The sequence below is a fragment of the Carcharodon carcharias genome, chromosome 19, assembly GCF_017639515.1.
Source record: "Carcharodon carcharias isolate sCarCar2 chromosome 19, sCarCar2.pri, whole genome shotgun sequence".
Classification (NCBI taxonomy): domain Eukaryota; kingdom Metazoa; phylum Chordata; class Chondrichthyes; order Lamniformes; family Lamnidae; genus Carcharodon; species Carcharodon carcharias.
Window position 1 is genome coordinate 112,778,058 of NC_054485.1, and position 21,947 is coordinate 112,800,004.

Here is a 21,947-nt window from a genome sequence, read left to right on the forward strand (position 1 = left end):
TCTCCCTCACTCTCTCTCTCCCTCACTCTCTCTCTCCCTCACTCTCTCTCTCCCTCACTCTCTCTCTCCCTCACTCACTCTCTCACTCACTCACTCTCTCACTCACTCACTCTCTCACTTACTCACTCTCTCACTTACTCACTCTCTCCCTCACTCACTCTCTCCCTCACTCACTCTCTCCCTCACTCACTCTCTCCCTCACTCACTCTCTCCCTCACTCACTCTCTCCCTCACTCACTCTCTCCCTCACTCACTCTCTCCCTCACTCACTCTCTCCCTCACTCACTCTCTCCCTCACTCACTCACACACTCTCTCTCTCTTTCACTCCCTCCCTCCCTCACTCACTCACTCACTCACTCACTCTTGTCTTTGTGAATAATTCTGGGTTCCCAGTGAAAGGCTTCTCCACTCAGGTAAATGTTTCAAATCTGCCAGTAAATGGGGACATTTTCACATTTGATGAATGATTCCCAAATAATTTTGGGAAAATGTCTTTTTTTTTGAATATACGGTATTCATTCCTGGGGAATGGGCATCACTGGCAAGACCAGCATTTTGTGCCCATCCCTAATTGGTGAAGTGCAGTGTGTGTGGTATAGACACACACATGACTGTTAGAGAGGGCAAGGGGTGTCCAGGGATCAGCATTAGGAATACACAGCGATGTATCCAAAACAATTATAGTGACCGTTTTCCGATGTATTTCAAACTCTTTAATGTATAGTGGATCATCTGTTACTCTATTTTTCGATGTGAATTAAAGGTGAAATGATACCTCAGGAAGGTGCTGTGTTTGATTTTATTGGTCTGAATGTTTCCAGACTGTATGATTTTTCTCTACAGATAATGATCCAATTCTCTTTTGACAGTGCATTCCAGATCCTAACCACGCCCTGCCTCAAAATGTACTCCCTCATGTTGCCTCTGCCTCTTTCTTTTAACCAACACCTTGAATCTGTGTCCTCTGGTTCTTGATCCTTCCACCAATGAGAACAGTTTCTCTCTACCTACCCTGTCCAGACCCCTCATGATTTTGAAAACCTCCATCAAATCTCCTCTCAACCTTCTCTTCTCCAAGGAAAACAGTCCCAACTTCTCCAATATATCCTCATAACTGAAGTTCCTCATCCCTGGAACCATTCTCGTGAATCTTTTCCATCGTCTCTCCAATGTCCTCACATCCTTCCTGAAGTGTGGTGCCCAGGACTGGACACAATACTCCAGCTGAGGCTCAACTAGTGTCTTATACAAGCGCAACGTAACCTCCTTGTTTACGTACTCTGTGCCCCTATTGACAAAGCCCAGCGAGCCTTATTAACCACTCCCTCAACCTGCCCTGCCACCTTCAATGATTTCTGCACATATACACCCAGGTCTGGTACCTCCCTGAGATTAGTATCCTTGGTTTTATATTGCCCGTCCTGAACCGGAATATCTAGACACCACACTGCTGTTTGTGGCTTCCTGTAATCTGTGATGGGGTGTGGGTGTCACTGGCAGGACCAGCATCTGTTACCCTTGTACTGAGTGCCACGCTCGGCCATTCCAGAGGGGCAGTTAAGAGTCAACCACGTTGCTGTGGGTCTGGAGTCACATGTAGGCCAGACCGGGTAAGGAGGGAAGATTTCCCTCCCTAAAGGACATTAATGAACCCGATGGCATTTTTCTTAATAATAAGCTGTCATGGTCACCATTACTGAGACTAGTTTTATACCCCATCCTTCAGGAATTGAAGTTAAATTCCACGGTGGGATTTGAACCCTGCGTCCCCCAGAGCATTTGCCTGGGCCTCTCCATGCCTAGTCCGCTGACATTACCCCGCACCATGGCAAACGCCTGCCAGCCTTCCCTACAATCTCACAGTGGCTGCGCATTGAGAGGACTTCATTGGTGGGAGAGACCAAGGTCTCCATTTTGGTGCCCACCATTGAAACCCTGTGCTGCCAGCGCCACCCAGTGGCCAAGGGGGCAGAGGCGGGACTGAGCTGGGCTGCTCCAGTCAGTATGTGAAAGTGAAACCTCTCTCAAATCAGTCCGAGGGACCTTCCAGTAAAACGCTGGCATCTTAGAGAGAGAGAGAGGGTGCAACGTTTAACTTTTCCATATGGCTGCAAGGAAAAATGTGGAGTGCTTTGGGAAAGAGCTGCTTTGTCCCATCTGCCGACGGCTGTTCTGGGAGCCGGTGACCCTGGAGTGTGGCCACAGTTTCTGCAGCCTCTGTATCCTGGAGAAAAGAGCGGAGGAGGGAGAGGAGAAGCTGCAAGCCTGTCCGCAGTGCCTGGAGGTGTTCCCTCACCGCAACCTGCGGGTGAACCAGGTGCTGAGCAGCTTGGCCCGTGCCGCTCACCAGCTGGGTGAGGAGGGAGCCACTCACTGCTGCCTGGCACACCGAGAGGAGATGAAGCTGTTTTGTGAAACAGACAACGAGCTGATCTGTGTTGTGTGCCGAGAGGGCTGGGAGCACAGGGACCACCGATGCAGGCCGCTAGCCGACGCCGTTGAGATCCATAAGGTGACAGCTTTCTCTTTAAGTCTCGAAGCCGGCCGCGATAATGTGTAAACAACGTGGGCCCTGCAAAGCTCCACGTTCGCAGCGGAGTCAATTTTATTACACAGCGGGTGTCCCGGTTTCCCGGTGTTTGGAATTCCGCTTTTCTCTGGTTTATTCTAATGGCCGAGACTACAGGGCACAATGTCAACAAATTGCAGATGTCACAACGCCTGGAAGGACTGGGAGAGGGATAGTGACCGAGTTCAGGGTGACACAGGCAGGCCACTGGCACAGGCAGACATGTGGCAGGTGAAGTGTTACCGCAGAGGAAGCATGGGGACAGGCAATAAAATAAAGAGCCCAATTCTAAAGGGGCCACAGGAAGACAGGGGCCTTCGGGTCTCTCTGCACAAGTCATTGAAAGTGACAGGAAAGGCCGAGAGCAAGAGTAGGCCATTCAGCCCCTCGAGACCTGCTCCGCCATTTAATAAGGTCATAACTGACCTGATAGTAACCGGAAATCTGCATCCCACCCACCGCCGATAACCTTTCACCCCCCCCCGCCCCCCCACCCCACCCCAGCTAACCAAGAATCTATCCACCTCTGCCTTAAAAATATTCAAAGACTCTTCTTCCACCACCTTTTCAGGAAGAGAGTTCCAGAGACTCACCCCACTCTGAGTGAGTGAAAAAAATTCTCCTTTTCTCTGTGTTAAATGGGTGACCCCTTATTTTTAAACTGTGACCCCTAGTTCTAGATTCTCCCTCAAGAGGAAACATCCTCTTCACATCCACCCTGTCAAAACCCCTCAGGATCTTAAAGGTTTCGATCAAGTTGCCTCTTACTCTTCTAAACTCCAGCGGAAACAAGTCTAATCTGTCCAACCTTTACTCATAAGACAACCCAGCCATTTCAGGTATTAGCCTGGTAAACCTTCTCTGAACTGCTTCCAACACATTTACATCCTTCATTAAATAAGGTGACCAATACTGTACACAGTACTCCAGATGTGATCTCACTAAATGCTCGATACAGCTGAAGCATAACTTCCCTACTTTTGTAATCAATTCCCCTCACAATAAATAATAACATTCTATTGCTTCCCTAATAATTTGCTGTTCCTGCATATTAATCTTTTGGGATTCATGCACTAAGACACCCAGATCCCTCTGCATCTCACAGTGCTATGGTTAATAAAGCAGAAGGAATCCTGGGCTTTATAAATAGAGGGACAAAGCACAAAAGCGAGGAGGTTATGTTAAACTTGTATAAAACACTGCGTTGGCCTCAGCTGGAGTATTATGTCCAGTTCCGGGGACTGCACTTTAGGAAGGATGTGAAGTTATTGGAGAGGGTGAAGAAAAGATTCACAAGAATGGTTCCAGGGATGAGGAACTTCATTTATGAAGATAGATTGGAGAAGTTGGGACAGTTTTCCTTGGAGAAGAGAAGGTTGAGAGGAGATTTGATAGAGATTATCAAAATCACGAGAGGTCTGGACAGGGTAGATAGAGAGCATCTGTTCCAATTGGTGGAAGGATCGAGAACCAGAGGACAAAAATTTATGATGATTGGCTAAAGAAGCAATGGAGATGTGAGGAGGAACTTTCACACAGCGAGTGGTTAGGGTCTGGAATGCACTGTCTGAGAGTGTGGTGGAGACAGGGTCAATCGAGTGGTTAGGGTCTGGAATGCACTGTCTGAGAGTGTGGTGGAGACAGGGTCAATCGAGTGGTTAGGATTTGGAATGCACTGTCTGAGAGTGTGGTGGAGACAGGGTCAATCGAGTGGTTAGGATTTGGAATGCACTGTCTGAGAGTGTGGTGGAGACAGGTTCATTCGAGTGTTAGAATCTGGAATGCACTGTCTGAAAGTGTGGTGGAGATAGGTTCATTCGAGTGGTTAGGATCTGGAATGCACTTTCTGAGAGTGTGGTGGAGACAGGGTCAATCGAGTGGTTAGGATTTGGAATGCACTGTCTGAGAGTGTGGTAGAGACAGGGTCAATCGAGTGGTTAGGATTTGGAATGCACTGTCTGAGAGTGTGGTGGAGACAGGGTCAATCGAGTGGTTAGGATCTGGAATGCACTTTCTGAGAGTGTGGTGGAGACAGGGTCAATCGAGTGGTTAGGATCTGGAATGCACTGTCTGAGAGTGTGGTGGAGACAGTGTCAATCGAGTGGTTAGGGTCTGGAATGCACTGTCTGAGAGTGTGGTGGAGACAGGATCAATCGAGTGGTTAGGGTCTGGAATGCACTGTCTGAGAGTGTGGTGGAGACAGGGTCAATCGAGTGGTTAGGATTTGGAATGCACTGTCTGAGAGTGTGGTGGAGACAGGGTCAATCGAGTGGTTAGGATTTGGAATGCACTGTCTGAGAGTGTGGTGGAGACAGGTTCATTCGAGTGTTAGAATCTGGAATGCACTGTCTGAAAGTGTGGTGGAGATAGGTTCATTCGAGTGGTTAGGATCTGGAATGCACTTTCTGAGAGTGTGGTGGAGACAGGGTCAATCGAGTGGTTAGGGTCTGGAATGCACTGTCTGAGAGTGTGGTAGAGACAGGGTCAATCGAGTGGTTAGGATTTGGAATGCACTGTCTGAGAGAGTGGTGGAGACAGGGTCAATCGAGTGGTTAGGATCTGGAATGCACTGTCTGAGAGAGTGGTGGAGACAGGGTCAATCGAGTGGTTAGGATGTGGAATGCACTGTCTGAGAGAGTGGTGGAGACAGGGTTATTCCAGGCTTGAATAGAAAATTACACCATTAGCTGAAGAGAGAGAAATTGCAGAATTGCCTGGGGAGAGGGCAGAGGGAGTGGGATGAGGTGTGTTGCTCTCGCAGGGGGCCAGTATGATGCTAAAGGCCGAATGGCCTCCTCCTGTGCTGTACCCACTCTGAGCCGTGGTTGGGGGATGAACTTTCCTGTTCCCTCCGCCTGTACTGTTGTGGAAGGGTTTGGTGCGCGGCATTCTGGCCTGAGTATAAAATGGTATGGAGGTGGACCAAATCTCAATTCTCTCTCATTTCAGGAGAAATTGAAGTCATCTTTCGAGTTTCTCACTGAGAAAAAAGCTGCTATTTTAGAAATCGAACGTAAACACAAGCAGGATATTATAGCGGTGAAGGTGAGTTAATTTAAAGATAGATTGGGATGGTGTCGAGTTAATATTGGTTGCTGTTTTCTTTACCCCTCTGCTTGTTCACTTTTAACACTGGATGTATTTACACTCCACCTACCTGTAGACCAGCTCTACTCACACGGATTTGTTGGATTTTTGGATGCCGTTGGTGACCATCTACCCAACGGGTCATCCAAGTCCAGTCACTAGTGTCTCAGGCCAAGACAGATCTCGCCCTGCAGTCTGATGCTAAACGGACATTTCAACCCCAAATCCTCCTCAACACACAGGCTTCTGTTTTCACCTCCATCTTACTGCCCGTCTCTGTCCCTTCTTCAACCCCCTTGCTGCTGAGCGCTTTATCCCTCCGCGTGGTTAGCACCAAAATCCATCCTTCTAATTAATGCTCGTTAATGCATGGTTTAAGGCCATTTGACCCATTGTGTCTGTGCTGTGCCCCTGTTAGCCCCACTCAGGGGCCGTTCTCTGTATGTGTGTCTCTGCGTTTCCCTTTCTCTTCATGTCGCTGCTAATCCCACTCCATCCTGGTAGCAGGAATTGACCCTGCCCCCCACCAGCCTTTCGGACGCCGCATTCCAGATCCTAACCACTCTCTGCCGGACAACGTTTCTCCTCACCTCACCTTTCCTTCCTTTGCCAATCACCTTAAACTTACTGAAACATTAACTCGAAGCGATGCTGAATATGGCTGGGGTGTTTTTTTGCTTGTTTTTAATGTCCTGGACGGGCTTCCAACCTCCGACCACAGGTAAACCGCCCCTCACCCAAACCCCCACTGCCCCCATGGATGATATCAGGACTGGTCCAATGGAGCCTTTTACTGAAACCTACGATGGGCCGAATGGCCTTCCTCACTTGTATTTCTCTTGGGATCGCCGAGATAAAAGCTGCTTTGCATTGGTGAAGAGCTGTAATATAACGGCAGCCCAGGTTTTAGTGAATGCGTGTGTTTCTCTAATGCCATTGGCTGAGGTAAACATCACACAGCGGCTGAGATTATCTAGTTCTGCCCTCCACCAGCCCCTTGTTCATTCTGCCTAGAAGGAAGAGGGCAGTTGGTGCCTGGGAGCACCACCACCTGCAGGTTCTCCCCCAGAGCCACATCATCCCAGAGAAAAACACATTCTTTAAACATTAACTATAAATGAGGTTAGACCACTTTCTCACCTGCAAGTCACTGGCCTGTACTCTCTGTTTGTCTGTTGTAATCAACCCTGCTCCTTAACATTTGGTTTATTGATGTGGCGTGGATATCACTGGCTGGGCCCAGCATTTATTGCTCACTCCTAATTGCCCCTTGAGAAGGTGGTGGTGAGCTGCCTTCTTGAGCCGCTGCAGTCCCTGTGGTGTAGGTACACCCACAGTGCTGTTAGGGAGGGAGTTCCAGGATTTTGTCCGTGTGGTGTAGGTACACCCACAGTGCTGTTAGGGAGGGAGTTCCAGGATTTTGTCCATGTTGTGTAGGTACACCCACAGTGCTGTTAGGGAGGGAGTTCCAGGATTTTGTCCGTGTGGTGTAGGTACACCCACAGTGCTGTTAGGGAGGGAGTTCCAGGATTTTGTCCATGTGGTGTAGGTACACCCACAGTGCTGTTAGGGAGGGAGTTCCAGGATTTTGTCCATGTGGTGCAGGTACACCCACAGTGCTGTTAGGGAGGGAGTTCCAGGATTTTGTCCGTGTGGTGGAGGTACACCCACAGCGCTGTTAGGGAGGGAGTTCCAGGATTTTGTCCGTGTGGTGTAGGTACACCCACAGCGCTGTTAGGGAGGGAGTTCCAGGATTTTTTCCGTGTGGTGTAGGTACACCCACAGCGCTGTTAGGGAGGGAGTTCCAGGATTTTTTCCGTGTGGTGTAGGTACACCCACAGTGCTGTTAGGGAGGGAGTTCCAGGATTTTGTCCATGTGGTGTAGGTACACCCACAGTGCTGTTAGGGAGGGAGTTCCAGGATTTTGTCCATGTGGTGCAGGTACACCCACAGTGCTGTTAGGGAGGGAGTTCCAGGATTTTGTCCGTGTGGTGTAGGTACACCCACAGTGCTGTTAGGGAGGGAGTTCCAGGATTTTGTCCATGTGGTGTAGGTACACCCACAGTGCTGTTAGGGAGGGAGTTCCAGGATTTTGACCCAGCGACAGTGAAGAAACGGCCGATATATTTCCAAGTCAGGATGGGGAATAGTTGGTGGGGGGGAAAGCGGATCTTTTAGGTGAGGGGTTCATGGCAATGTCACTGGATGAATAACCGAGAGACCCAGTCTAATACTCTGGGAACATGGGTTCAAATCCCGTCTTGGCAACTTAAAGTCGGTCAGTAATAAATCTGCAATTGAAAGCTAGGCAAGAATTTCACCCCCCCACAACCCCCCACCCTCCGTTTGGGGGGAAGTGCAGGAGTGAGCACGGACAGGCGCGCCTCCAGTTGGTGCCCCGATTGGGGGCGTGCCGGCATTTTATGTGACGCCCACCACGCGCGTGGAAGAACGCACTCATCTCCCCGAGGCACAGTGCTGCCTCAGGGAGATCGGCGCCACATTCAAAGTGGTAAAGCTACGAGAACAAAATTTCTATGGTGTGTTCCCCCCACCACCCCCCCCCCCACCACGTGACACTGCCACATGAGCTGGCACTAAAAACCCATCTGGGTCACTAATGTCCTTTAGGGAAGGAAATCTGCTGTCTTTACCTGGTCTGGTCTACATGTGACTCCAGACCCACAGCAATGTGGTTGACTCTTAACTGCCCCTCTGAAATGCCCTGGCTAGCCTCCTAGTTCTCAAGGGGCAATTAGGGATGGGCAACAAATGCTGGCCCAGCCAGTGAAGCCCACATCCCAGGAAAGAATAACTTTTAAAAATCTGCTGTCCTTGTCTTTGGAGGCGGGTTTGGAAGGTCTAGTCCCCCTTCTGCTTGTTCCTGACAAAGTATTGGATTCCCAGTATCCTCACCGCGCTGCTTCAGGCCCTCGTGACGCATGTCATGTGTTTCTCATATTGTAACTCTTGTGTGAATCCGGCAGGAACAGGGAAGAGATCTGCTCAGACACATTATCTCCGAGTTTGAAGAAATCCGACAGATTCTCAACACAAAAGAGAATGAGTTAATCCAAGACCTGAAAGAGAGAGAAGAGAGCATTTTACAAACAATAGACAAGAACCTCCAGCAAATTCAGCGTGACCTCGACTTCTTTCACCAGGAATTATCGGAGCTGCAAAGGAGGCTGGATGAAAAGGACCAACTCACTTTTCTGAAGGTAAAGGTCCTGAGGTGTGACTTTATTTCGATAGGGCTGCATTAATCTGCAAACATTCCTCTGTTCAAATCCAATCTTGTGGTTAGATACGATTCTGCAATTGGACAGAACTTGCTGAACAATCATGAGTGTGCTAGAATAATGCTAAAAACCAATTTAAGATTATCAGTCAGACTCACAATGCCACTCACGTATGCTTGCTAGAAGCTCTATATATTCAAACTGTCCTCTGCAGACAAAAAGCAACATGTCCAGGCATTGTGTCTTTTTAAAATTAGGCAAAATCTTGGGGTACATTCTCCATGACAATACCTCAACCAATCATAGCTGAATTACCAACCAATCAACATCCTTTCCTCATGCAGTATAAATTGTTGTTTCCTTTGAAATCTGGCATTCTTGCATCTGTCCGGGATGAGTGCAAGATGAAAATCTTTGACAGCATGTCTCTCTCATCAGCAAATTCATGATCTTGTCATTGTAATCTTGGCTTTCATTTCAAATCTGATCCTGAGTGTGTTTCTTCCTATAGGAGGCAAGCTGTCACGTGATCAGGTATGGCTGCTTCTTTGTAATAAGCCCGTCTGGTATTATTGAAGTCAGCTGTTTTACATCTTTTTCAATCTGAACTGCTTAAAATTACAGTAAAATGCAAGATTGGAAATCGTTGGCTTTGGAACACGGACATCTCCCTCTGGGAGAATTCAAAGGCCCTTTACAGTATAAAGTATGGAAAGAGATGATTCACCATATTAGTCCAGGTAAGCCGTGTTATGCAGGATGGGAGTATTGTGTCTGCGCACATATATTCTGTGGAAAACCTTACTCCCCTTTGTCACATTATCAACTGGCTCCATTATTATTTTACCTACACCGATAATCAAACTGTCAATGTATTTATCTATCTGCCGGACTCATCCTAACTCACACCAAATCCTGTTCACCCATCACCCCCGAGATCGCTGATCTAAATTGACTCCTGGTCCCCCATGGCCTCTAGTTTGAAACCTTTATCCTTGCCCTTCATGGCCTCAGCTCTCCCTATCACTGTAACCTCCTCCAGCCCAACAACCCTTTGAGATCTCTCTGCTGAAATCCCACTGCATCTCCACTGCCCTCTCCTCACCTTTAAGATCCTGCTTAAAGTCCACGTCCTTTGATCAAATGTTTGGCTGACTATCTTACTGGATCCTTTGGCAGAGAGTCAAACTGTATTTGTTAGCGGTCCTGACAAAGTGCTTTGGGAGGTTTTGCTATGTTACAGGCACTAGAGAAATGCAGGTTGTTGCAGTATATAAACTTGTCATGTTGTAGTTACACTGCCTGGCCAGTGGCAGCACTCTAGTGCCTCACGTTTGGCTTCCCCATCTCTTCAACCAGCCGTAGATTGTGGCATATAAACCGGCTCCATTTTCACAGCTTCCAAAATTGTGTTATTGCTTGTAGCTGTGACCTCACTCGAGACCAGTAGCTGTATTTTTTTAAAAAAAGAAATCCAAAATCCCAGTTGGTTACAAAAAGAATGAAGCCCCAAGATTCCATTGTTTAAAACAGAAAAATTTTTATTATACAAGAGTCAAACAAAGCAAACCCTAGAGACAATCTTAAATAGCCTCCTGTATTCTAACACCTAGGATGAACATACAGCGAGTTCATCATGAATTAACAGTCAAATGAAAACTAGTATTTATTCTTTAATGGGATGTGGGCTTGCTGGCAAGACTAACAATTGTTGCCCATCCCTAATGACCCTTGAATCAAGTGGCTGACTTGGCCATTTCAATACCAAGAGTCAACCTCATTTCTGTGGGTCTGGAGTCAGACCAGGTAATGATGGCAGATTTCTTTCCCAAAAGGACATTAATGAACCAGATGGGTTTTTACAACAATCGACAATGGTTACACCATCACTGAGACTAGTTTTCAATTTCAGATGTATTAATTGAATTTAAACTCCACCAGCTGCTGTGATAGGATTCGAAACCCTCTCTCCGGAGAGAGTTTGTCTGTGCCTCTGGATTACAAGCCCAATGACATTACCACCATCTGTTCCCCCCCCACCGACCCCCTGTAGGTTAGCATGAGTGGGCCACACCCCCTCCCTTTTCAGCCTTGACATGAGATATTCAGCCTCAATGTTTCACCTGACTAGTGTGTGTTTATACTTCCTGACAGCTGGGTGCAAGGGGTCAAACAGCTGATGTACATGTGTTGTGAGGATGTGCGGGGGGTTAAGACATGCCCATGCAGAGCAGTCCATGTATTTCTTTTCATTCATGGGGCGTGGGTGTTGCTGGCTGGGTCAGCATTTTTATTGCCCATCCCTAAGTGCCCCTTCAGAAGATGGTGGTGAGCTGCCTTCTTGAACCGCTGCTGTCCATGTGGTGTAGGTACACCCACAGTGCTGTTAGGGAGGGAGTTCCAGGATTTTGTCCGTGTGGTGTAGGTACACCCACAGTGCTGTTAGGGAGGGAGTTCCAGGATTTTGTCCCTATGGTGTAGGTACACCCACAGTGCTGTTAGGGAGGGAGTTCCAGGATTTTGTCCATGTGGTGTAGGTACACCCACACTGCTGTTAGGGATGGAGTTCCAGGATTTTGTCCATGTGGTGTAGGTACACCCACAGCGCTGTTAGGGAGGGAGTTCCAGGATTTTGTCCCTATGGTGTAGGTACACCCACAGTGCTGTTAGGGAGGGAGTTCCAGGATTTTGTCCATGTGGTGTAGGTACACCCACACTGCTGTTAGGGATGGAGTTCCAGGATTTTGTCCATGTGGTGTAGGTACACCCACAGTGCTGTTAGGGAGGGAGTTCCAGGATTTTGTCCATGTGGTGTAGGTACACCCACAGTGCTGTTAGGGAGGAAGTTGCAGGATTTTGTCCGTGTGGTGTAGGTACACCCACAGTGCTGTTAGGGAGGGAGTTCCAGGATTTTGTCCATGTGGTGTAGGTACACCCACAGTGCTGTTAGGGAGGGAGTTTCAGGATTTTGACCCAGCGACAGTGAAGGAACAGAACCTCTGACTGAGGTCCCCAGCATCACAGATGCCAGTCTTCAGCCAATTCGATTCACTCCACGTGATATCAAGAACCAGCTGAAGGCACTGGATGCCACAAAGTCTATGAGCCCTGACAATATTCCAGCAATAGTACTGAAGACTTATGCTCCAGAACTTGCTGTGCCCCTAGGCAAGCTGTTCCAGTACAGCTACAACACTGGCATCTACCCAGCTATGTGGAAAATTGCCCAGGTATATCCTGTAAACAAAAAGCAGGACAAATCCAACCCGGCCAATTACTGCCCCATCAGTCTACGCTCAATCATCAGTAAACTAATAGAAGGGGTCACCAACAGTGCTATCAAGTGGCACTTGCTTAGCAATAACCTGCTCACTGATGCCCAGTTTGGGTTCTGCCAGGGCCACTCAGTTCCTGACATCATTGTAACCTTGGTCCAAACATGAACAAAAGAGTTGAACTCCCGAGGTGAGGTGAGAGTGTCTGCCCTTGACATCAAGGCAGCATTTGACCGAGTGTGGTATCAAGGAGCCCGAGCAAAACTGGAGTCAATGGGAATCAGGGAGAAAACTCTCCGTTGGTTGGAATCATACCCAGCACAAAGGAAGATGGTCGTGGTTGTTGGAGGTCAGTCATCTCAGCTCCAGGACATCACTGCAGGAGTTCCTCAGGGTAGTGTCCTCGGCCCAACCATCTTCAGCTGCTTCATCAATGACCTTCCTTCCATCATAAGGTCAGAAGTGGGGATGTTCGCTGATGATTGCACAATGTTCAACATCATTCATGACTCCTCAGATACTGAAGCAGTCCCTGTCCAAATGCAGCAAGACCTGGGCAATATCCAGGCTTGGACTGAGAAGTGGCAAGTAACATTCACGGCACCCAAGTGTCAGGTAATGATCATCTCCAACAAGAGAGAATCTAACCATCACCCCTTGATATTCAATAGCATTACCATCGCTGAATCCCCCACTATCAGCATCCTGGGGTTACCATTGACCAGAAACTGAACTGGACCAGCCATATAAATACTGTGGCTACAAGAGCGGGTTAGAGGCTGGGAATCCTGTGGCGAGTAACTCACCTCCTGACTCCCCAAAGCCTGTCCACCATCTACAAGGCACAAGTCAGGAGTGTGATGGAATACTCCCCACTTGCCTGGATGAGTGCGGCTCGCACAGTACTCAAGAAGCTCGACACTGTCCGGGACAAAGCAGCTCCACTTGACTGGCACCCCATCCACAAACATTCACTCCCTCCACCACCGACGCACAGTAGCAGCAGTGTGTGTACCATCTACAAGATACACTGCAGGAACTCACCACGGCTCCTTAGACAGCACCTTCCAGACCCACGACCACTACCATCTAGAAGGACAAGGGCAGCAAATAGATGGGAACACCACCACCTGGAAGTTCCCTCTAAGTCACTCACCATCTTGATTTGGAAATATATCACTGTTCCTTCACTGTCACTGGGTCAAAATCCTGGAACTCCCTCCCTAACGGCACTGTGGGTGTACCTATACCACACGGACAAAATCCTGGAACTCCCTCCCTAACAGCGCTGTGGGTGTAACTACACCACATGGACAAAATCCTGGAACTCCCTCACTAACAGCGCTGTGGGTGTACCTACACGACACGGACAAAATCCTGGAACTCCATCCCTAACAGCACTGTGGGTGTACCTACACCACATGGACAAAATCCTGGAACTCCCTCCCTAACAGCACTGTGAGTGTACCTACACCATACGGACAAAATCTTGGAACTCCCTCCCGAACAGCACTGTGGGTGTACCTACACCACATGGACAAAATCCCGGAACTCCCTCCCTAACAGCGCTGTGGGTGTACCTACACCACATGGACAAAATCCTGGAACTCACTCCCGAACAGCACTTTGGGTGTACCTACACCACATGAACAAAATCCTGGAACTCCCTCCCTAACAGCACTGTGGGTGTACCTACACCACATGGACAAAATCCTGGAACTCCCTCCCTAACAGCACTGTGGGTGTACCTACACCACATGGACAAAATCCTGGAACTCCCTCCTTAACAGCACTGTGGGGTGTACCTACACCACATGGACAAAATCCTGGAACTCCCTCCCTAACAGCACTGTGGGTGTACCTACACCACATGGACAAAATCCTGGAACTCCCTCCCTAACAGCACTGTGGGTGTACCTACACCACACGGACAAAATCCTGGAACTCCCTCCCTAACAGCACTGTGGGTGTACCTACACCACATGGACAAAATCCTGGAACTCCCTCCCTAACAGCACTGTGGGTGTACCTACACCACATGGACAAAATCCTGGAACTCCCTCCCTAACAGCACTGTGGGTATACCTACACCACATGGACAAAATCCTGGAACTCCCTCCCTAACAGCACTGTGGGTGTACCTACACCACATGGACAAAATCCTGGAATTCCCTCCCTAACAGCACTGTGGGTGTACCTACAACACATGTCACTGGGCTAGCATTACAGAGATCCTGGACAATCCTCTGAAGACCTGAGTTCGGATCCGGCTGCAGGAGATGGTGAAATTTGAATCAATAAGTACCTGGAATTCAAAATCTGATGACGATCGTGAACCCAATGCTGATTGTTATAAAAACCCACCTGGTTCACTAATGCCCCATTTAGGGAAGGAAATCTGCCCTCCTTACCTGGTCTGGCCTACATGTAGTTGACTGTTAAAAATGCCCTCTGAACAAGGGCAATTAGTGATGGGTAATAAATGCTGGCCTAGCCAGTGATGTCCACATCTCATTAATAAACATAGAGTAAAAAGTACATAAAACTTCCTTTCTGACAAGAGTAGCAAAACAAAATGTTTATCCTTATTTCTGTGTAGCAACAGTTGAAATGATAGGATTCTTGTTAGAAGTAGGGCTAACCTGGTAGCTTGATTTCCTGTTTATTATTTAGTGTGTGTTCCAGCAATATTTTCTGTCATTTTGGGTTTAATCTTCACAGGTTTTCCTTTTGTTGTTCATAATCAAGCTGTGATATTGCCTCAGTAACGGCAAGTCAGTTGTGATTGGCTGCGGTGCTGCCACACCGAAAGCAAAGGGGACTATCGGCTTCCCAATCTCCCGTTTGCTCTGAGCTGGTGAAAATGAGTCACGTGCATCAAATCAAACAACTCGTTCCTCCAGATATTCGCAATAGGCAGAGTACATCCCACACTTACAAAACCCTAAACAAAATGTCTACTGCTAGACGTGATTCTGTGATTGGACAGCACTTTCTGACCAATCCTGAGTGTGCTAATAACTACACTAACAACAAATTTAAGGTAATCAGTTGAGTTTGTAACGTTCACGCTTGCTAGAATTGACATACGACCATTCGCAGGGACCCGGTCTCGGCAAACTAAAGGAACATGGTCAAGCCTTACGTCTTTTTTGAATTACCCAGGTCCCCGGGGAGCCGATAGCTCCCCATTGGCTGAGGCGTTGGAGGAAGCAATCAGACTCAACTTGTCAACCAATCAGCACCCTTTTCTCCTGTAGCGTAAATCGTTGTGATCCCACTTTCACTTGTTCAAAAGCTGTTATGTTTCTTTCTTCCTCAAAACACCTAAGAAGGCTAATGGAACGTTGTCCTTAATTATGAGAGGGATTGAACATAAAAGTAAGGTTGTAACGCCTCAGTTATACAGGGCATTGGTGAGACCACATCTCGAATACTGTGTGTAGTTTTGGTTTCCTTATTTAAGGAAGGATGTAAATGTGTTGGAGGCAGTTCAGAGGTGGTTTACTCGATTGATAGCTGGAATGAGTGGGTTGTCTTATGAGGAAAGGTTGGACAGACTGGGCCTGTTTCCACTGGAGTTTAGAAGAGTGAGGGGTGATTTGATTGAAGTGTACAAGATCCTGAACGGCCTTGACAAGGTGGACGTGGAAAAGATGTTTCCTCTTTTGGGTGAGTCCAGAACCAGGGGGTCACTGTTTTAATATTAGGGGTCACCCCTTTAGGACAGAGATGAGGAGAATTTTTTTCTCTCAGAGGCTTGTGTGACTTTGGAACTCTCTGCCTCAGAAGGCGGGGGAAGAAGAGGTCACTGAATATTTTTAAGGCAGAAGCAAATAGATTCTTGTTAGGCAAGGGGATCAAAGGTTACCAGGAGTAGATGGGAATGTGGAACTCGAAACACCAGCAGATCAGCCGTGATCTTATTGAATGGCGGAGCAGACTCAAGGGGCTGAGTGGTTTACTCCTGTCCCTATTTCTTATGTTTCTCTGTTGGGTGTGATGCTGTCATTGGGCTTATTGACTTGGAGCCTCGATAGCTGCACTAACGATCGATTTAACATTGATCAGCCACAAACGCAGAAACGTGACAGCGTTAGTCACGTTCCAAGCAGACTCTTTGTCTGACTCTCGGTCTGGATTTTTAAAAAAGGAACTGCCGCTGTTTTTTATTTCTTTTCTCTCTCTTGTTTTCCCTGAAGCTCCAGCCTCCCTAACGTTGGACCCAAAGACAGCACATCCTGAGCTGAACCTGTCTGAGGACCTGAGCAGTGTGAGGCACAAGGTCCAGTGGAACGAGCTGCCCGACACACCGGAGAGGTTTGATGAGTGCGTCAGCGTCCTGGGAGCCCAGGGGTTTGACTCGGGAAGGCACTACTGGGAGGTCCAAGTGGGAGACAAAACCAAGTGGGACGTGGGCATGGTGAGAGAGTCCATTAACCGGAAGGGAGCCATTGCAGTAGCGCCAGTCACTGGATACTGGCTTGTGGGGTTGAGGAATGGCAACCGGTACGAGGCCTGTACTTCACCCCCTACCCCCCTCACCCCGAAGGCGAAACCCCGGAAGATCGGGGTGTACCTGGACTACGAGGGGGGTCAGGTGTCGTTCTACAACGCGGACAACATGTCCCATCTCCACACTTTCACTGAAACCTTCACCGAGAGGCTGTACCCCAATCTCAGCCCCTGTCTGACTGAGGGGGATAGTAATGCCGGGGACCTCAAAATCTGCTGGATTGAATTATAGAGTCGCACGATGGTTACAGCACAGAAGAAGGCCATTCGGCCTGTCGTGTCCATGACAGCTCCCTGCAGGAGTGAGTCAGTGTGTCCCACAACCCCACCCACCCTGTCTATTCCCTATAGCCCTACAAACATCTCTCTCTCTTCAGGTAATAATCCAATTCCCTTTTGAAAGCCCCAGTTGGATGAGGGAAACACAAAGGGAGGACCGTTCCCTCCAGGAGACCCTGGTCTGTTCCTCTATCACCCCCAGCTCCTCATCCCCTTCCCATGGCACCTTCCTGTGCAACTGCAGGAGGCATAACACCTGCCCCTTTACCTCTCCCTCCTCTCTATCCCAGGACCTGAAACTCCTCTCAGATGAAGCAGCTTCACTTGCACCTCCTTCAGTTTGGTCTAATTTATTCGCTGCTCCCAATGCGGTCTCCTCTACACTGGGGACCAAACGCAGACTGGCCGGCTGCTTTGCAGAACACCTGCGGTCTGTCCGCAACCATTACCCAAACCTCCCTGTCGCTGCCCATTTTAACACTCCACCCTGCTCTCTTGCCCACATGTCCATCCTTGGCCTGCTGCATTGTTCCAGTGAAGCCCAACGCAAACTGGAGGAACAGCACCTCATCTTCCGACTAGGCACTTTACAGCCTTCCGGACTGAATATTGAATTCAACACCTTCAGATGATGAATTCTGCCCTCCATTTTGATATTCTTCCTCTTTGCCTTCACCCCCTCCCCCTCCCCCAGACAGCACTGACCTCTTTCTCTGCTATTAACACATTCTGCTATTTAGCTTTCAGACAGTGCTGACCTTTATTCTGCTATTAACACCTACTCTGGACCAAAGCTTTAGACTTTAATAGTGTCAATAGCACCCTCTTTCTTGTGTTCCTGACCTCTAACCTATCCATGACCTTCTCTTTTTCTCCACCTGCCCCTCTCGCTGCCCACCACCCTTTCCAACAGGAGCAAACTCATCCCATTCCTTCCTGTCCCGATTCACATCTGAAGCAGAGTCACACGGACTCGAAGTGTTAACTCTGTTTCTCTCTCCACAGACACAACCAGACCTGCTGAGTTTTTCCAGCACTTTCGGATTTTGTTTCAGTTTGGCAGCATCTGCAGTATTTTATTTTTATTGGATATGTTAAATTAGAAATCGAGGTCTGTTTGTTCCTTCCACTTGCCTCCAACTCAACCCCAGCCCACTCTGCCCCTCCTCATCTTTCCTCACTCTTTATCCTAACTCAATCCTCTTCACCCCACCCCAACCCTCCCCACCCCACCCCAACACTCCCCACCCCACCCCAACACTCCCCACCCCACCCCAACACTCCCCACCCCACCCCAACCCTCCCCACCCCACCCCAATCTTCCCCTCCTCATCTTTCCTCACTCTTTATCCTAACTCAATCCTCTTCACCCCAGCCCACTCTGCCCCTCCTCATCTTTCCTCACTCTTTATCCTAACTCAATCCTCTTCACCCCACCCCAACCCTCCCCACCCCACCCCAACACTCCCCACCCCACCCCAACACTCCCACCCACCCCAACCTTCCCACACCACCCCAACCCTCCCACCCCACCCCAACCTTCCCCACCCCAATCCAACCCTCCCCACCCCACCCCAATCTTCCCCACCCCACCCCAACCCTCCCCACCCCACTCCAACCCTCCCCACCCCAGCCCACTCTGCCCCTCCTCATCTTTCCTCACTCTTTATCCTAACTCAATCCTCTTCAGCCCCACTCCAACCCTCCCCACCCCACCCCAACACTCCCCACCCCACTCCAACACTCCCCACCCCACCCCAACACTCCCCACCCCACCCCAACCCTCCCCACCCCACCCCAATCTTCCCCTCCTCATCTTTCCTCACTCTTTATCCTAACTCAACCCTCCCCACCCCAGCCCACTCTGCCCCTCCTCATCTTTCCTCACTCTTTATCCTAACTCAATCCTCTTCACCCCACTCCAACCCTCCCCACCCCACCCCAACCCTCCCCACCCCACCACAACCCTCCCCACCCCACCCCAATCTTCCCCACCCCACCCCAACCCTCCCCACCCCACCCCAACACTCCCCACCCCACCCCAACCTTCCCCACCCCACCCCAACCCTCCCCACCCCAGCCCACTCTGCCCCTCCTCATCTTTCCTCACTCTTTATCCTAACTCAATCCTCTTCAGCCCACTCCAACCCTCCCCACCCCACCCCAACACTCCCCACCCCACCCCAACACTCCCCACCCCACCCCAACACTCCCCACCCCACCCCAACCCTCCCCACCCCACCCCAATCTTCCCCACCCCACCCCAACCCTCCCCACCCCAGCCCAGTCTGCCCCTCCTCATCTTTCCTCACTCTTTATCCTAACTCAACCCTCCCCACCCCAGCCCACTCTGCCCCTCCTCATCTTTCCTCACTCTTTATCCTAACTCAATCCTCTTCACCCCACCCCAACCCTCCCCACCCCACCCCAACACTCCCCACCCCACCACAACCCTCCCCACCCCACCCCAAGCTTCCCCACCCCACCCCAACCCTCCCACCCCACCCCAACACTCCCCACCCCACCCCAACCTTCCCCACCCCACCCCAACCCTCCCCACCCCAGCCCACTCTGCCCCTCCTCATCTTTCCTCACTCTTTATCCTAACTCAATCCTCTTCAGTCCACTCCAACCCTCCCCACCCCACCCCAACCTTCGCCACCCCACCCTAGCCTTCCCCACCCCACCCCAACCCTCCCCACCCCACTCTGCCCCTCCTCATCTTTCCTCACTCTTTATCCTAACTCAATCCTCTTCACCCCACCCCAACCCTCCCCACCCCACCCCAACCCTCCCCACCCCACCCCACTCTGCCCCTCCTCATCTTTCCTCACTCTTTATCCTAACTCAATCCTCTTCACCCCACTCCAACCCACCCCACCCCACCCCAACCCTCCCCACCCCACCCCAACCTTCCCCACCCCACTCCAACACTCCCCACCCCACCCCAACCCTCCCCACCCCAACCCAACCCTCCCCACCCCACCCCAACACTCCCCACCCCACCCCAACCCTCCCCACCCCACCCCAACACTCCCCACCCCACCCCAACCCTCCCCACCCCAACCCAACCCTCCCCACCCCACCCCAACCCTCCCCACCCCACCACAACCCTCCCCACCCCACCCCAACCCTCCCCACCCCACCCCAACCTTCCCCACCCCACCCCAACCCTCCCCACCCCACCCCAACTCTCCCCCACCCCACTCCAACCTCCCCACCCCAGCCCACTCTGCCCCTCCTCATCTTTCCTCACTCTTTATCCTAACTCAATCCTCTTCACCCCACCCCAACCCTCCCCACCCCACCCCAACACTCCCCACCCCACCCCAGCCCTCCCACCCCACTCCAACACTCCCCACCCCACCCCAACCCTCCCCACCCCACCCCAACCCTCCCCACCCCACCCCAACACTCCCCACCCCACCCCAACCCTCCCCACCCCACTCCAACCCTCCCCACCCCACCCCAACCCTCCCCACCCCACCCCAACCCTCCCCACCCCACCCCAACACTCCCCACCCCACCCCAACCTTCCCCACCCCACTCCAACCCTCCCCACCCCAGCCCAGTCTGCCCCTCCTCATCTTTCCTCACTCTTTATCCTAACTCAATCCTCTTCACCCCACCCCAACCCTCCCCACCCCACCCCAACACTCCCCACCCCACCACAACCCTCCCCACCCCACTCCAACACTCCCCACCCCACCCCAACCCTCCCCACCCCACCCCAACCCTCCCCACCCCACTCCAACACTCCCCACCCCACCCCAACCCTCCCCACCCCACCCCAACCCTCCCCACCCCACTCCAACCCTCCCCACCCCAACCCCAACCCTCCCCACCCCACCCCAACCCTCCCCACCCCAACCCAACCCTCCCCACCCCACCCCAACCTCCCCACCCCACCCCAACCTTCCCCACCCCACCCCAACCTTCCCCACCCCACCCCAACCCTCCCCACCCCACCCCAACCTTCCCCACCCCACTCCAACCTTCCCCACCCCACACCAACACTCCCCACCCCACCCCAACCCTCCCCACCCCACCCCAACCCTCCCCACCCCACTCCAACCTCCCCACCCCAACCCAACCCTCCCCACCCCACCCCAACCCTCCCCACCCCAACCCAACCCTCCCCACCCCACCCCAACCCTCCCCACCCCACCCCAACCTTCCCCACCCCACCCCAACCCTCCCCACCCCACCCCAACCCTCCCCACCCCAACCCAACCCTCCCCACCCCACCCCAACCCTCCCCACCCCACCCCAACCCTCCCCACCCCACCCCAACCCTCCCCACCCCACCCCAACCTTCCCCACCCCACCCCAACCCTCCCCACCCCACCCCAACCTTCCCCACCCCACCCCAACCCTCCCCACCCCACCCCAACCTTCCCCACCCCACCCCAACCCTCCCCACCCCACCCCAACCCTCCCCAACCCACCCCAACCCTCCCCACCCCACCCCAACCCTCCCCACCCCACCCCAACCTTCCCCACCCCACCCCAACCTCCCCACCCCACCCCAACATTCCCCACCCCACTCCAACCCTCCCCACCCCACCCCAACCCTCCCCACCCCACCCCAAACTTCCCCACCCCAACCCAACCCTCCCCACCCCACCCCAACCCTCCCCACCCCACTCCAACCCTCCCCACCCCACCCCAACACTCCCCACCCCACTCCAACCCTCCCCACCCCACCCCAACCTTCCCCACCCCACCCCAACCCTCCCCACCCCACCCCAACCTTCCCCACCCCACCCCAACCTGCTCCTCCCCACCCGTCCCCAACCTGCTCCTCCTCACACTCTCGCCTCCACTTTGCTGGCCCCTCCCCAAACCCCTTGATTCCCCCTCAATGACCAACTACCTGTTAATGTCAGCCTCGAATATACTCAGCAACAGAGCATCCCCAACCCTCTGGGGTGGAGAATTCCAAAGATCCGAGTGAAGGAATTTCTCCTCATCTCAGC

At 51.5% G+C, this 21,947-nt stretch overlaps 1 protein-coding gene across 2 annotated transcripts; it reads left to right on the forward strand.

Moving 5' to 3' along the window:
* Positions 1 to 2,093: 2,093 nt before the first annotated feature.
* On the forward strand, positions 2,094 to 17,374 carry LOC121291767 (zinc-binding protein A33-like). Of its 2 annotated transcripts, XM_041213307.1 has the most exons (6): positions 2,094 to 2,513; positions 5,520 to 5,615; positions 8,645 to 8,878; positions 9,411 to 9,433; positions 9,524 to 9,639; positions 16,377 to 17,374. In XM_041213307.1, the coding sequence occupies exons 1-6, from the start codon at positions 2,106 to 2,108 to the stop codon at positions 16,919 to 16,921; spliced, it is 1,422 nt and encodes a 473-aa protein (XP_041069241.1). In that variant the 5' UTR covers positions 2,094 to 2,105; the 3' UTR covers positions 16,922 to 17,374. The 2 variants fall into 2 exon arrangements, with proteins under 2 accessions (XP_041069241.1, XP_041069242.1); XM_041213308.1 differs by lacking the exon at positions 5,520 to 5,615.
* The last annotated feature ends 4,573 nt before the right edge of the window (positions 17,375 to 21,947 follow it).

Bases quoted from the DNA above. Each gene is read 5' to 3' on its own strand.
- LOC121291767 (XM_041213307.1), top strand. From the start codon at position 2,106: ATGGCTGCAAGGAAAAATGTGGAGTGCTTTGGGAAAGAGCTGCTTTGT. The intron at 5,616-8,644 runs GTGAGTTAATTT...TGAATCCGGCAG, and splicing joins AGGATATTATAGCGGTGAAG to GAACAGGGAAGAGATCTGCT. The intron at 9,434-9,523 runs GTATGGCTGCTT...TTAAAATTACAG, and splicing joins GCAAGCTGTCACGTGATCAG to TAAAATGCAAGATTGGAAAT.